The 14422-nt window shown below is 41.8% G+C and overlaps 1 protein-coding gene across 31 annotated transcripts in view; it reads right to left on the minus strand.

Moving 5' to 3' along the window:
• PLEKHA5 (pleckstrin homology domain containing A5) overlaps positions 1-14422 on the minus strand; it is a 273041-nt gene that overhangs the window by 136513 nt on the left and 122106 nt on the right. Inside the window, exon 4 of one of the 31 annotated variants that reach the window (XM_073318935.1) lies at positions 6845-6946. The exons of 29 other annotated variants lie outside the window; for them this stretch is intronic. In XM_073318935.1, coding sequence (XP_073175036.1) covers positions 6883-6946 — 64 coding nt within the window. In that variant the 3' untranslated portion in view covers positions 6845-6882. Of the gene's footprint in view, positions 1-6844; positions 6947-14422 lie in introns of those variants that run through there. One more of the 31 variants, XR_012155751.1, reaches the window with a different exon arrangement.

Consider the following 14422-nt stretch of genomic DNA (forward strand, 5'->3'; position numbering starts at 1 on the left):
GTTGCCCTGACAGAGGGAGGGGCGACTGACAACATGGCTTACAGGATTGGCTTACAGGGAATTAAAAATCAGCAAAGGGAGTGGCTTTTGAGAAACTGAATGGCCCCTGCAAGGATAGAACTCAAAACCTCAAGGATAGAACTCAAAACTGGGTTTAGCAGGCCGTTGATTTCACAGAGGGAAGGAGGGAGGGAGGAGAAAATGAATACAAAACAAATCTGGTCTATTTCTTCTTTTGAGCCACTTCATCTATCTTTATACATCTTGCTGGCAGCAGACTGTGCAGTACAACCGCTAGCCGTCATCTCCTGGATGCTCGGCAGAAGACGGTGCAGTATGACTACTGGCCATCATCTTCTGCTGGCTGGAGGTTAAAAGACAGCGCATTGCCGGTAGGACTGAATCGCCACGAGACAAAACAAGGGAAAGGACCTGGCTGAGTCACTCCCATGTTTGCCCAGGCGCCCGATTAAAAGAGCACCCAGGACTACGTCAATGACCGCTACCAGTCATACTGCACTGTCTGCTGTCAACAGGCAATTAACTGCTGCTGTGTAGCAATGCAGTACCACCTCTGCCAGCACCCAGGAGACATACGGTGACGGTTAGCTGAAAAGGCTCCATGCTTGCCGTGATATGGTGTCTGCACAGGTAACCCAAGAAAAAAGGCGCAAAACGATTGTATGCCCTTGCTTTCACGGAGGGAAGGAGGGAACGGGGGCCTGACTATATATACCCAGAACCACCAGCGACAATGTTTTAGCCCCATCAGGCACTGGGATTTCTACCCAGAATTCAAACTGGCGGTGGAGACTGCAGGAACTGTGGGATAGCCACCCACAGTGCAACGCTCCGGAAGTCGACGGTTGCCTTGGTACTGTGGACACACTCCGCCGACTACATGCACTTAGAGCACTTGTGTGGGGACACAAACAACTGTATAAAACCGCTTTCTACAAAAACGACTTCTATAAATTCGACCTAATTTTGTAGTGTAGACATAGTTATTATTTCAACACAAGGCATTAACAAAGTCTCAGTAACTGTATGTGATTTTTTGTTTTAGCAATTTTCTAGCCTCTATCTAAAATGATCTTAAAAGCTTTTTACCCGTCCTAGCTGTGGATTTCACTACTGCTTTAGTACCAAGCAACTCCTTGGCCTTTTGCTCAAAAAATGAACCATGCTTATCCTTCTAGATTTCATTGTTTGTAAATAAATGTCTGCAATTTGGAGGGTTTCAAACATCCATTAGACAGTACTTATGCACAAATTACACACTGAGGTTGAGGTAGATCACCACTTCCAGAACAAATAAAACCAAAAATTTAGATAGCTGTCTTTGTATTTCCTAAATTTTGAAAGGTTAATAACGGCTTTATGGTTTTTTACGATCACCACCTCCTTGGTATTCTTCAGCCCTTATGGTGGTTGAACTTGTTGAAGGAAGTTCAGTATCACTGCTCTGTGGGTTTTGTTGTTTTGAAGCTGATGGCTGAATTAAAAATGTATCCATAATTAGTATGTATTGTTTATGTTTACACCAATTTTCTCTGTGCTGTGTAACTTGTTCTTCTCACACTGAAATAGCTCCTTTCCACCCAGTAAATAGAGCTATGTAACCTGCAAGGCTGGCATGAGACTCACTGGGCCCAGGGCAGAAACCAAGGAGTGAGCTCTCACATGTCAGGTCTCCGGGAGCAGAACAAGCACTGGGCCAGAAAATGTTGAGGCTGACCTACAGCTGTGAGGCCCACATCCCAATGGCTGACCCACAAGTCTGAGCCTCACATCCTGGGGATGAAGCCGGGCCAGGGGCTTTGGCTTCAGCCCCCTGGGGGAAGGGGCTTCAGCCTGCAGAGGCACCACAGATCTGGGCTTCAGTTCCCAGCTCTCACTTCAGCACTCTGGCTCCCTGCTTAAGCCTGTGAGGAGGGGCACCCAGGCTCTGTGATTCAGCTCCACGGCAGTAATAGGGTTCAGAGCTTCACCCATGCAGCTCCCAGCCCCACAATGCCACCGTGGCTCAGGCCTCCAACACTGCAGCTCCTGGCTGCCGCCCCATGACACGACCGGGGCTCGGCATTGCAGTTCTGTTTATTCCCTCTGAATCACTAGGCATTGGTCACTGTTGGAAGACAGGATACTGGGACAGATGGACCACTGGTCTGATCCAATATGGCTGTTCTTATGTTTGAGCAAGGAATTCAAACAACAAACTGAGTATGAAAAATAATTCAGTATTTTCCCCAATTAACAGCATATTTCTGGTGGATTGGATCTGTTGTAAGAGTTGCGGCCTTCTTCTCCTGCTACGAGCCACGAAGTAGAAAGTCACATTCTCACATTCCATCTAAATGACATTAAAACAATGTAATATCAGGTTGTTAAGAAGGCACTCCTGTCCTAATAGTACCCACCATCACCAGATAACGAAACATAGCTCAAGATATTTAAAGAAAACTTCGACAATATTCTATCTGGTAAGGAATCACTTATCAATATTTGTGACTGAAAACTATACTTTATTGTTTTGCCTTCGTATTTCCCACTTCTCTATTGTTTATCTGTATGGTCTTTGGTTCTTTGATTGTTTCTATCTGTTGCAAAGCTAATTTTGCAAGATTTAAGTCAACTAATGTGATGGGGTATGATTGGTTAAACAATTGTTTCGCAATATGTTAGGACTGGTCAAAGAATTATTCTGTAATACTTTGGTAAAATGATTGGTTACTATATAGCTAAGTAGGACTCAAGTTTCACTATATAAACTGAAGCCCAAGAAGGAGACTGGATGGGTGGGGGAAGACAGAAAGAAAGAATAAAGACCTGGAAGAAGAAGAACAACTCACCTCCAAGACACAGCCCAAGATCAGAGCTGCTAGAATCCTATGCACAACCGTGACATGCAGCAACCAGAACCCAGATGAGACAGACCTCGCCTGGCCAACAAGGAAAAAGGATCAGTGAGCATAGCATTGTATGCTTAGGGTGTGTATTCTACTTGGTGACTGTTGATAAAATAGAGGTTAAGGATATTACTGTGTAAGGCTCTTTCACTGGGAAAAGGCCCTGCACACTCACAAAGATTACACTCTGAGCCCTAGGAACGGGGTACAGATGGGGGTGCCTAAGTTAACCGGGTTACGCCTTGAACCCACATAAAGGTAAACTGGGATGCCCTAGAGTGGGTGGGTAACACCCTGAACCTTATTACTCCAAGAAAGGAAATTTTCAGACAAGTCATGGATAAATTTTCCTAGTCTTATTCGTAATGAGGGTCATAGATCCATGACACTGGGATTTTCATAGCAGTGTCCACTTGGAGTGGGAGGGAGAACTACATACCATTATGTACAGATGCAAAACGGGATAACCCTTTTCCTAAGAGCTACTGGGATACTACAATGAAGAGTACCCATCCTCACTGAAGGCAGCATCAGATGGTGACTGGATGTCCAGCTTGTAGAATAGTTGACCAGGTGGCTGCTTTTCTGATTTCCTTGTATGAGGCACAACCTTTCTGCCCATGAAGCTGCCATGGCTATGAAGGAGTGGGCTCTGACGTTGCATGATGGAAGTGGAGGATTTCAAAGCCTTCTTTTCCTTTGACACTGGATAATAAAGCACAAAGCATTTGCTGTCTTGGCCTGATCTGTGTGGTGAATATATACTTTGAAAGCTCTGCAGACATCCGAAGAATGCCACAGTTTCTCTTTGGAGTGTGATGTAGCTGGACAGAAGGATGCAAGAACAATTTCCTATGCTCTGTTGAACATGGAGTTCATCTTCCCTATGAAGACAGGATCAATTCTGAGTACTCTTTTAGCATTTTTAAAGGTGCAGTAGTGAAGTTCCAGGAAAAAAAGAGATCCTAACTTAGACATCCTGTGAAAACACAGCTCATCAAAAAAAGCTATTTTACAGTTAGAAAGTAAGACACCTTCGTTAACGGTTGAAATGTAGGGCCAGTAATGGCATTGAGAACCAGGTAAGATCACATAAAATAACTTTATGAACATCAGGAGGATATAAAGAGATGGTGCTCTTATAAGAAAAGCACAGGACATCTGAATAAGATTAAATCATTAATTGTCTACAGCACACAGAATACTAGACAAAGAAACAACCTGATTCTGGAAAGTCAACTGCCACGCCTAACCAGAGTCATTGTAGCCGTGTAAGTCTAAACAGAGTCCCTTTAAAGATATTTGAGAATCTGTAGCACAGATACAGACAGGGGTGAGACACCTGTCCTTCCACCAACTGTTAAAGCTCAACCTGGCCCTTGAATAACTGAATTGTTAGATTTCTGGAAGCTGAAATAATGGATACTAGCTCTCTGAATAGCTTTCCTGGCTTAAGAGATTCTGTTGAAGGGCCAGGCAGCTAGGCTAAGACTGTCTGAATTCTGATGCATGACTGGCCCATGTAACAGTGTATCCCTTCTGGATGGAAAACAGATGGGAGTTGTCTCTGTTCCATGTCAAAGAGGTAAGAGAACCTAGGTAGAGCTCTGTGCGTAGCTATTCTGTAATCCTGCTCCCACTATTATGACAGTGGATCCCCATCCTGCTGCAAAGTTGTACATTAGTCCAGCACAGGGCTCTAAAACCAAGTCCTCCCTAGCCAAAATGGGGATACCATAATTAACAGTGCTGCTTCTCTCTTGATCTTCCTGTGGTGCTTTGGTGAGGAGAGAGAGAGGGGGAAGGCATGTGTGACTGGTTCAGTCACAGAGACCGCCTTGGGACTGTTACCTGATGTTCTGAAACTATCTCTGAGCCCATTTTCCCTGTCAGCTTGGGACTCGAGACTCTGCCTGGTCGAGCCAGACATGCCAGTTTGCTGCAACACAGACCCAGGTCTGGTCCACACCCCCAAAGCTGCAGGCTTTTACCAAAAACTGCTCAGCAAGTCACCTATCTCCAGCACCCAGACACCCAGTTCACAAGGGGATCCAAACCCCAAATAAATCAGTTTTACTCTGTATAAAGCTTATACAGGCTAAACTCAAATTGTCTACCCTCTATAACACTGATAGAGAGATATGCAAAGCTGTTTGTTCCCCCAGATATTAATCACTTACTCTAGGTTAATACAAATGATTTTATTAAGTATAAAAAGTAGGATTTAAGTGGTTTCAAGTAGTAACGGACAGAACAAAGTAAGTTACCAAGCAAAATAAAACAAAACACACAAGTCTAAGCCTAATACATTGAAGAAACTGAATACAGGTAAATCTCACCCTCAGAGAGGTTCCAATAAGCTTTTTTTTTTTTTTTTTTTATACCAACTAGACTCCTCCTTAGTCTGGGCCCAATCCTTCCCCCGGTACAGTTCTTGTTAGTTCCAGCTCCGGTGGTAACTAGGGGTTCTCTCATGACTGCAGCTCCCTTTGTTGTGTTCCACCCCCTTTTATAGCTTTGGCACAAGGCAGGAATCTTTTGTCTCTCTGGATCCCCACCCCTCCTCCTAAATGGAAAAGCATCAGGTTTAAGATAGATTCCACTACCAGGTGACATGGTCACATGTCCTGTGAGACCCCCAAACCTCCATTCTTCCTGGCCTGACTCTCAGGAACACAGGAAGACTTACAAGTAAAAAGAGCCATTTACAACCAATTGTCCTAGTCAATGGGAGCCATCAAGATTCCAAGCCATCATTAATGGCCCACACTTTGCAGAATTACAATAGGACATCGGAGTAATACTTCATATTTCTAGCTTCAGATACAAGAATGATACATCCATACAAATAGGATGAACACACTAATAGATTATAAGCTTTGCAATGATACCTTACAAGAGACCTTTTGCATACAGCATATTCCAGTTACATTATATTTCACACTTATAAACATATTTTCATAAAACATATGGAATGCAACATGTCAGCATGTAAGACTCTTTTGGCCATCTTTGCAACAATGCATCTGTTGCCTTGGCTCTGTGATCCCGCTGATAACCCTGACACCTTGGTTTTTACATCAGAGGCAAGCAGATCTATCTTAGAGAATATGTTTCTTTACCAGGACATGCAACAGCTCTAGGGCAAAGGGGAAAGGACCTGCATTGGTAATGCTGTGCTCCAAGAGTAAAATTTAGGAATCATCTTACTAAATGGGATATCTAATTGGGATATGGAGACAAGCATCCTTCACATCTTCATTGATGGCAGCTTGCGTGGATTTTTATATCTCCATCTTGCATTTTCATTTCTTTATGGATCTGGTTAGCTACATGATGACAAGTAGTACCGTGTACATTTGTGACTTTTTTTTTTGAACTAGGAACAATATGGAGAAAGGCCCAGTTCCACTAAAGAGGGTTGCAGGTTCTACTGTTCCCATTCACAGGAGATCTAGGATGGCTGTCTGCTTGCCCTGCTTGCACAGCTCAGGCAAAAGCTCTTAGGCTGTGCATTTTTTTAAATAGGTTGGAAGAGACATACTTGCAACATTGTCCACCCTTGTTCTCACTGCTTGTGAAAGTATGTGGGAGCACTTTCTATGTCAAAGGACAGTTCTCTTTTGTTCATTTATTTTTGTTGGCCTGATGTCCTTGATAGTTTTCATGCCTGCAGGAGGAAGCAGAGATTATGCCTGCCTGGACTTGGCTGCCTATGAAGGCTCTATACAGTGAGGAGGCCATTCTGAGGTACAATTTTTTCCCAATTCAAAACAAGTCCATAACCACCAGTGAAAAAGGAACATTTATCTTCAATAGTGACACAAGGATAAGTGTGACTTGTGGACACCAAGGAATCATCTGACTTTATAAAAGGGAGGCCAGAAGACATGTGGGGCAAGAGAAAAAGGGCAGGCCAAGAGGTCCCTCACTACCTGCCAGTTCTTCCTCATCTAGACTTCTGTCCCTCTTATCACGCCATAGCCATCTGCTGAGGCATGGAGATGGAAGTGAGGCACGGCAACCTGCAACAAAAGCTGGGAACAATAAACTTGACATTAGTGCCTGGTGATCTACAGTGATCGCTGGGAAAGACAGCCCAACAGTTAAGGCATGGTGACCAGCAACAGCAGCTGAGGATGGCAGCCTGATGCTTTCCCAATATATTGATGTGGCAGAAAATCCCTGACCCACTAATACACACTCACAGTATGTATGAGCAGGGATATTTAATGACAGCTTTTCTAAGGGCAGCTGCTCTGCAGTCAACATATACAGCTGTGACATGGATTTCCCTCCCCTCCCCCCACCACAATTTCCCCATGACCCTTCCAGTGGTCAACTAGTTAACAAGCAGTGTTGCCAATTTAGTCTTTGGTTGGAAATTTGAATTTAAATTGAAACATTAATACACACTTTAAAAGCCTATATAGTATATGATAAAATACTTGTACATGAAAAAGCATAACAGGTTTGAAAAGTATGAACAAAGACCAGCTTCTTCACCCAGCTGTTTTTAAGGACAATGTTGGCACATTTGTTTCAGAGATGTTGGCCATCCTAATAATTTCAAATTATGATTTGTAAGCAAGATCTGAATGAGTTCTCCCGACAGCTAGTGATGAGCCGGGGGTGGGGTGGGGGGGCAAGAGAGGAGAGGAGATGCTGTATTTACATGAACACACCTACTCTGTGTAGGTATCCAGCAAACAGAGCTGTGTTGCCCAAGTAATCAATTTTGGCTGGTGCTAGGTTACAAATCACTTTAATATTGAATGCAGGAGTAACGAAATGTTATCATTATTGTATGAGTAAAGGGCAGCAGAACTGTACTTAGTCTGCTCTGATTGAGGACGTCAAAAGAGAGAGGGTGGGGGACAGATGTTTTTCTTGGTGGTGTGGGCTCTAAGAGCTTAGACCTGCTGTGGGGGGCAGCTTCTGTGGAAGAGGTGTGAGGTTCCTCCACTGAGAGCTGAAATCATACAGCTAGGTGGAACCTCAAGAGACTGACTTCCAGAGGTCACAGTGGCAGCAGAAGGTGATGGCGCAGTGCCATTGGTGACAGAGCACTGGAGTGAATGCTGGCAGGACAAACAACAGCGGCCAGAGTGAGCAATTGGAGCAAGTGGTGAGCAGCTGGAGGAATGAGCAAGGTGCCTTCTCCCTTCCCCCATATCAGGGTGGGAAGTGAACTCACACAAAAGCACCTCTAAACTCTGGATCTCCACTGATGAAGGACAACTATGAGTGGGATACAGTGGAGGGACAAAGGAGGGGCACATTAAAGGAAAATTTGCTGGTTGGACTATGTTTTAGTGCCTTTGACCCCAGAATGCTAGATTGTGACTGGGAAATTTATTTAAATATACATTTCCCAATAGGCCAAGATTTTTAATATGCACTATTTTCCATGGTTATCTCACATTGTCGCGACCTCAAGAGATTATCTTGGGAAGTTTCTGTACTAAATAATTAATGTTTACATACCAACAGTTACACCAGGTCAGACCAATGGTCCATCTAGCCCAGTATCCTGTCTTCTGACAGTGGCCAATGGCAGATAATTCAAAAGGAATGAACAGGACAGGCAATCATTGAGTGATCCATCCAGTCATCCACTCCCAGCCCTCTGGTGAACAGATGCTAGGGACACTCAAAGCATGGTGTTATATCCCTGACCAACCAAGCTAAAAGCCATTGATGGACCTATTCTCCATGAACATATCTAGTTCTTTTTTGAATCCTGTTATAGTTTTGGCTTTCACAACATCCCCTGGCAAAAAGTTCCACATGTTGACTATGCACTGTGTGAAGTAGTACTTCCTTTTGTTTTAAACCTGCTGCCTATTAATTTCATTAGGTGACCCTCTAGTTCCTATATTATGTGAAGGAGTAAACATTTACTTTTTCACTTTCACCATACCAGTCAAGATTTTATAGACCTCTATCGTATCAGTTTGAAAATAAATGACTATGGGGGGATAAATCCGAGTCTTAATCTCTCCTCATATGGAATCTGTATTCAAGATGTGGGCATACCATGAATTAATATAGTAAGAGTGGAGGGGCTTTGTTTGCCAGACCAATCAGCAAAGCCAATACTGACAAACTAAGTGAAAAGGCTGCAAAACACCAAGCCTCTGGATTGCATCAACATGCAGAAAGCCTTATAAGCCAGTCACTGTCAAAGCCAATTTTAGAAGTACTTAATGAGGCTGTTAATGCTGAAGGCACAACACAGTTTATGTGAACAAACAGAGCTGTCACATCATACTTTCTATTTAAGCAAGAGATACCACACACAACATTGGCCTCCAGTTTGTAAAGTGCATTGCCACTTTTTAATCCTGAAGTTGGCCGCTGGTTCCGCACAAGATCAGAAAATGCTCACTATCTTTCAGCAAGAAACTCAACTAGCTGGCATGCGGCGTAACAGTGAGACTCAGCAGGTGAAAAAGTGAACTCTCTCACCACATTCAAAAAACGTGTACACATGGCTGATAACTGGACCAATTCAAATGAGCATCAAGTATTAAGTCACTGTGTATGTTATTTTGAGGTCAGTGGTAGGCCAATAGATCCATTTCTAGATGTTCAGATTATAGAAGACATCAGCTGCATCGGTGACAACCCACATCTTACAGGAGTTAAATGCTTGTAAACTGAACCCCAAACCGATGGCTGCTTGTGCATTTGATGAAGCTACAAACTTCTCTGGAAGCCATAGGGGAGTACAGGTTTTACTCAGAGGAAAGCGTAACCCTAATCTCTCTTATACAGACTGCAGAGGCCACCTACTCCAATTAACACTAGTATAAGCTGCAGAATCTACAAGAGACATTTAAAAAGCCATACATTGAATGCCTTCATTATACTTTTTCAGCAAGAGTCCAAAAAAGGCTGAACGTCTTGGAAAAAATGGAATATCCACTGGGACTGAAGTTCAAATTAGTCCAACCTGGGAAAACCCACTGACTTTCTCATGAGCAACCCTTAGCTGCGGTCTTAAAATTACTGCAACCATTATTACTGGCTTTGGAAAGTATCTATCAAGATGAGACAGATGTAAGTAGTGAGGTTGGTGGACTACTTTTGCTACTAAGTTCAGAGAAGACTATCACCATTCTCTCTCTTGTAAATCTACTACTGAAACCACTTGGGTCATTAAACAATGCCATCCAGGCATCTCCTACAAAAGCAGTAGATCTTTGTCCAGCAATAGACGGTACATTTGGATCAGAGAGATATCCTTTGAAATCGTACTGGAAGAAAAAGACTTGAGTCCAGAAGTTGACTAATGAAGGCACTTATATTGAGTCCTTATGTAAAGAGGACGAGAAGTGTTTGTTAAGCCAGCTGAAGAAGTGCACAGACTCGATTATTACAAATCTACAACAGTGACTTCTGGATTCTACTCAACCTCTACTTACCTTTTACAGATGCCTATCTTATAAAACACTGATACTTGAGTAGAGTGAGGCACTACCAACAGTGGGGCTGCTACTGATCAGGACAGAACAGGAAATTTGAACACAGTGAAATATCATGAGACAAACGAATGAAGATTTGACTTCAACTTCTTCTTTATTACCACTAGTGATTCTACCCAAACTTTGTGCTATGTTTCCCGTGGTGAAAGAAGTGGAAACTCATTTCTTTCTACTTCAACAGCTACAGCTGAGCATTGTTTTTCCTCATTGAACAGAATTGTGAGTTCAGAAAGAAGTTGCCTTCTATCTGATCATGAGCATATCATGGACTAGTAGCATGGGTCACACAAGATGCCACCAAAGATGAATGCACTGCATTTGAGAAGTTTATTAACAGAGTTGTGCAAAATTACAACAAATCAAGAAGGATGATGATCTAGTGCTTTATAGTAGGCTTGAATAGCCAACTTTAATTTGTGATGATTTTAAAATGAGTTAGGTCTAATAAAATGGTTGTGAAACTTTTTCAGTTTTTACTATGGTGCCACACAGCCCACTTTTGCCATCATGGTCTAACCCTTCATCCGCCCTCACGCCACCCTTGTCAATTTGAACACACACAACTTCAATTCCTGGGGTAAATACTGGGCTGAGGGTGTAGGCTCCAGAAGCTGGGCAGGAAGCTTTGCTGCCCCTTTGATACTGTGCTTCAACCTACTATGCCACTATATGTGTAAGAGGTAGGAAGGAGCTTCTACTTACTTGTCCCAAAGGTGCTGCTGTCACCTGTGCTAGGCCTGAGTGATTTTGCTGCTACTTTTTCCTGGGAGGGAGGCTGCTGGAAACCCTGTCCCTGTTTAAGCATTTGAAAGGCCTAAGGCTCTATAGAACAGGCGCAGACCTCCATGCAATCAGCAGGGGAGGGCAGTAGACATCTGGTTTTCCCTTTCAGCTTTCTCTGTCATGGGTGAGCAGGGGGCATGGAGCATCCCAGCAACTTAGGAGAAATGGAATACTTTCTCCCAATAAAGGCAGACCCCTGACAGTCAGGAGATTAAGGCTTTTTTTTCTCTTTTTCCCTTTTTAAAATTTGCTCTGCTGCAGGCAGGAGCTGATCTGCCTGCCTTCAGCCTGAGAGGAAGATGAAATCTGGTCATTTCTCTGAGGTGGAGCCACACCTCTCCTACCTCAGATTGACATGTTTGATCCCTCTTCAAGGCTGAATAGAGCAGAGTACCCAATGTCATGGATCTGTGGACCTCACTGTTTTTAATTATAAGTAAACTTCAGTAATTATTGGCATTAAAATAAATGTTAAGAAGTCTTGCCAACAATGATTAAAGAACTGCAATCTATGTTTTTATGCAGTCTCTGCCACATTTTAGGCAATTTAACACTATTAGGATTCAATCACTGTAAATTTCAAGTTTACCACAAACTATGCAATCTCTTCCTTGACACTGAATGCAGCGAGCAAATAAGTTCATTCTGTTCAGAATCAACTCCTGGCTCCCTTGTGCAAGGTCCAAAAAGCAGTGGAAGCATGGTCATTTCAAGACAGAAAAGCGTGTATAGACTCCAGAGAAATCACACAAGGGATTCTGCCTATCTTCAATGGCAGAAATAAACAATCCACACAGTGGCATACTACAAGGAGTTCAGCAGTCAGAACATGACCAGCTAGTGGCCCCTGTATCACGCTGAAGTAACTACAGTCCAATAGGACTCATGGGATGAGCTGAAAGATACACCCTCTTTCAGTAGCCATGTCTCTATCTGCCTCTCTAATTACTGTAATGGCTGGAGTGGCAACTCACAGGATAGCCTTCTGCCACCATATAACAAACCAAAAAACAAACCAAAAAACAACCACTGAGTAAGACTGGAGTGAGTTATCAAATTTCAGCATTTCTGAGCATTTCTCCCCAGGTTTCAGAGTAGCAGCCGTGTTAGTCTGTATTCGCAAAAAGAAAAGGAGTACTTGTGGCACCTTAGAGACTAAGCAATTTATTTGAGCATAAGCTTTCATGAGCTACAGCTCACTTCATCGGACGCATACTGTGGAAACTGAAGTAATCTATGATTATTCGAAACAACATCACTGGTTCTTTGTTACTAAGATATAGGGATGGAAGAGAGATGGCTTTCCTGAATAAATGGGAAGTACAATATTTTTGTAACTATGAACAGTAATTACTTCTAAGCCTTTTATACACAGCATTCCTTTTTGTTTAACTGCACAGATACATTCATGTAGTAAAAGACGACAAACTACTGAAAGCACATCAAGTTTTAAAAGCAGCAATGATTTGTGCTATACTGGGAAACAAATTTATTGCTAAGGGCTTAAAATCACTTGAGTGTGATATAATGCATTCAGTCAGGTATTTCAAAAGGTTGATTGGTCAAAGCAGCACAATAAGAGCTGCAATTACAGCAAGGTCATTTAGGTAACAGGTTAGGTTGTTGATTTTACCAGAATCTTAATTATGAAATTTTAGCATAAAATCTGATTAAAAGTTTTCATCAATTGCCCAATGCTTAATAATAATTTCTGAGCACTCTGGAGTCTGCTGGCTGCTTACAGTTGGAAACCTGGATGATTTTTGTTCTGTGGTGTCCCCATATCTCATTCTGTGTAAAATACATTAGAACCATATTTCCTTTAAAAATGCTGAAATAGCTACCATGACATTAGTTCAACAGCAAACACATTATCTGAGTGGTATTGGGTGAGGTGAAAAAGAAAGTTGTATCAAAGCACTGGTTTATTTGCATATCTGCTGCATTGAATCACAAATCCTTGAAACAATGTATTCAATATGCTCGAAACAATGTATTCAATATGCTCAAACCAATGGATACACAAGTTTTGGAAATTTCTGCTAGATGAAACCATTTCTTGGCTGTCTCCTCCTATATTGTCACATCTACGCAGTTTTCAACATCTGTTCAGCTTTTTCTGCATCGTGCATCTTCCCCATAAATAAAAGGGAATGCATTTACTTTATTTACAAAATAAGTGGTTAGCTAGCAGAGCAACTCGGGAACTGCAGGTTTCATTGCTGCGTGAGAAACCCAGTTACAGGATCACACGTCAATCTCTTAATTGACAGCATCTCCTCTATATACTGTTCTTAAATGTGGATTACTTAAAGAAAATCATATCATAAAGAATTAGTTTACTGAGCATTAAATAATCTATGTTGGGTGTTAACCTGTTGCCAAGAGTTGCAATTTTCTGATGTAAACGAGTTCAACAACAACTGCTTCATGGCAACACAGTATATAGGCAATTAGTAACACTGACATATCTTAAAGTCACATGAAGAAACACGGCCTTTTCTTAATATCATCCAATTAAGTCTAAATAACAAAAATAAGATTTATGGGAGGGATTATTTTCAGGAACTAAATAAAAAGCAAAGCTCTCACTCATTTTGGCTTAAATACCTAGGCTTGGAAGGATTAGATTTATTGGTAAATGGTGATTTTACCCTACACACAGATGTAACATATTTCCATCGACAATCTAAATTTACAGGTAGACAAAGAAAAACGTTGTGAGAACTTATACAAAGTAAACACCCTTAAAATCAAACTAATATTTTGACATGTGATGTTGACAATCTGTGTTTTAACAATTATAAAGCTTTTACTTTTTGAATCTCTGCAACTGTCATTAATTGTCTGATCCCCTCAGTTTCCCACCACTATGAAAATTTAAATTGATACAAATAGAAACTGCTTAAAAGTAAACAGACATTTCCCATCAAAATTATAAAACAAAAACATCAAATACTGCCAAGCCTATAAATAGTACATAGATTATAAATTCATCATCTCACCCAGAGAAAAAAGTTGTTTAACCATTGGCAATACTCAGTTCCCTAAATCATTATGTGCTTTGCATTAGCAATTAAGTCTGTACGAAGAAAAAGAATAATTATTCAGAGTATTTGAACTTCTCATTTTATCAGTACAGGAGATGCAAACAACCTTAAGTCCTAAACCTGCAATCAAAATATGCTCAAAATATTTATTTACCAAACAACCTGGAAGTGTCAAAGGGCCCAATTTTGC

Source organism: Lepidochelys kempii, chromosome 1 (assembly GCF_965140265.1).
Source record: "Lepidochelys kempii isolate rLepKem1 chromosome 1, rLepKem1.hap2, whole genome shotgun sequence".
Taxonomy (NCBI): Eukaryota; Metazoa; Chordata; order Testudines; family Cheloniidae; genus Lepidochelys; species Lepidochelys kempii.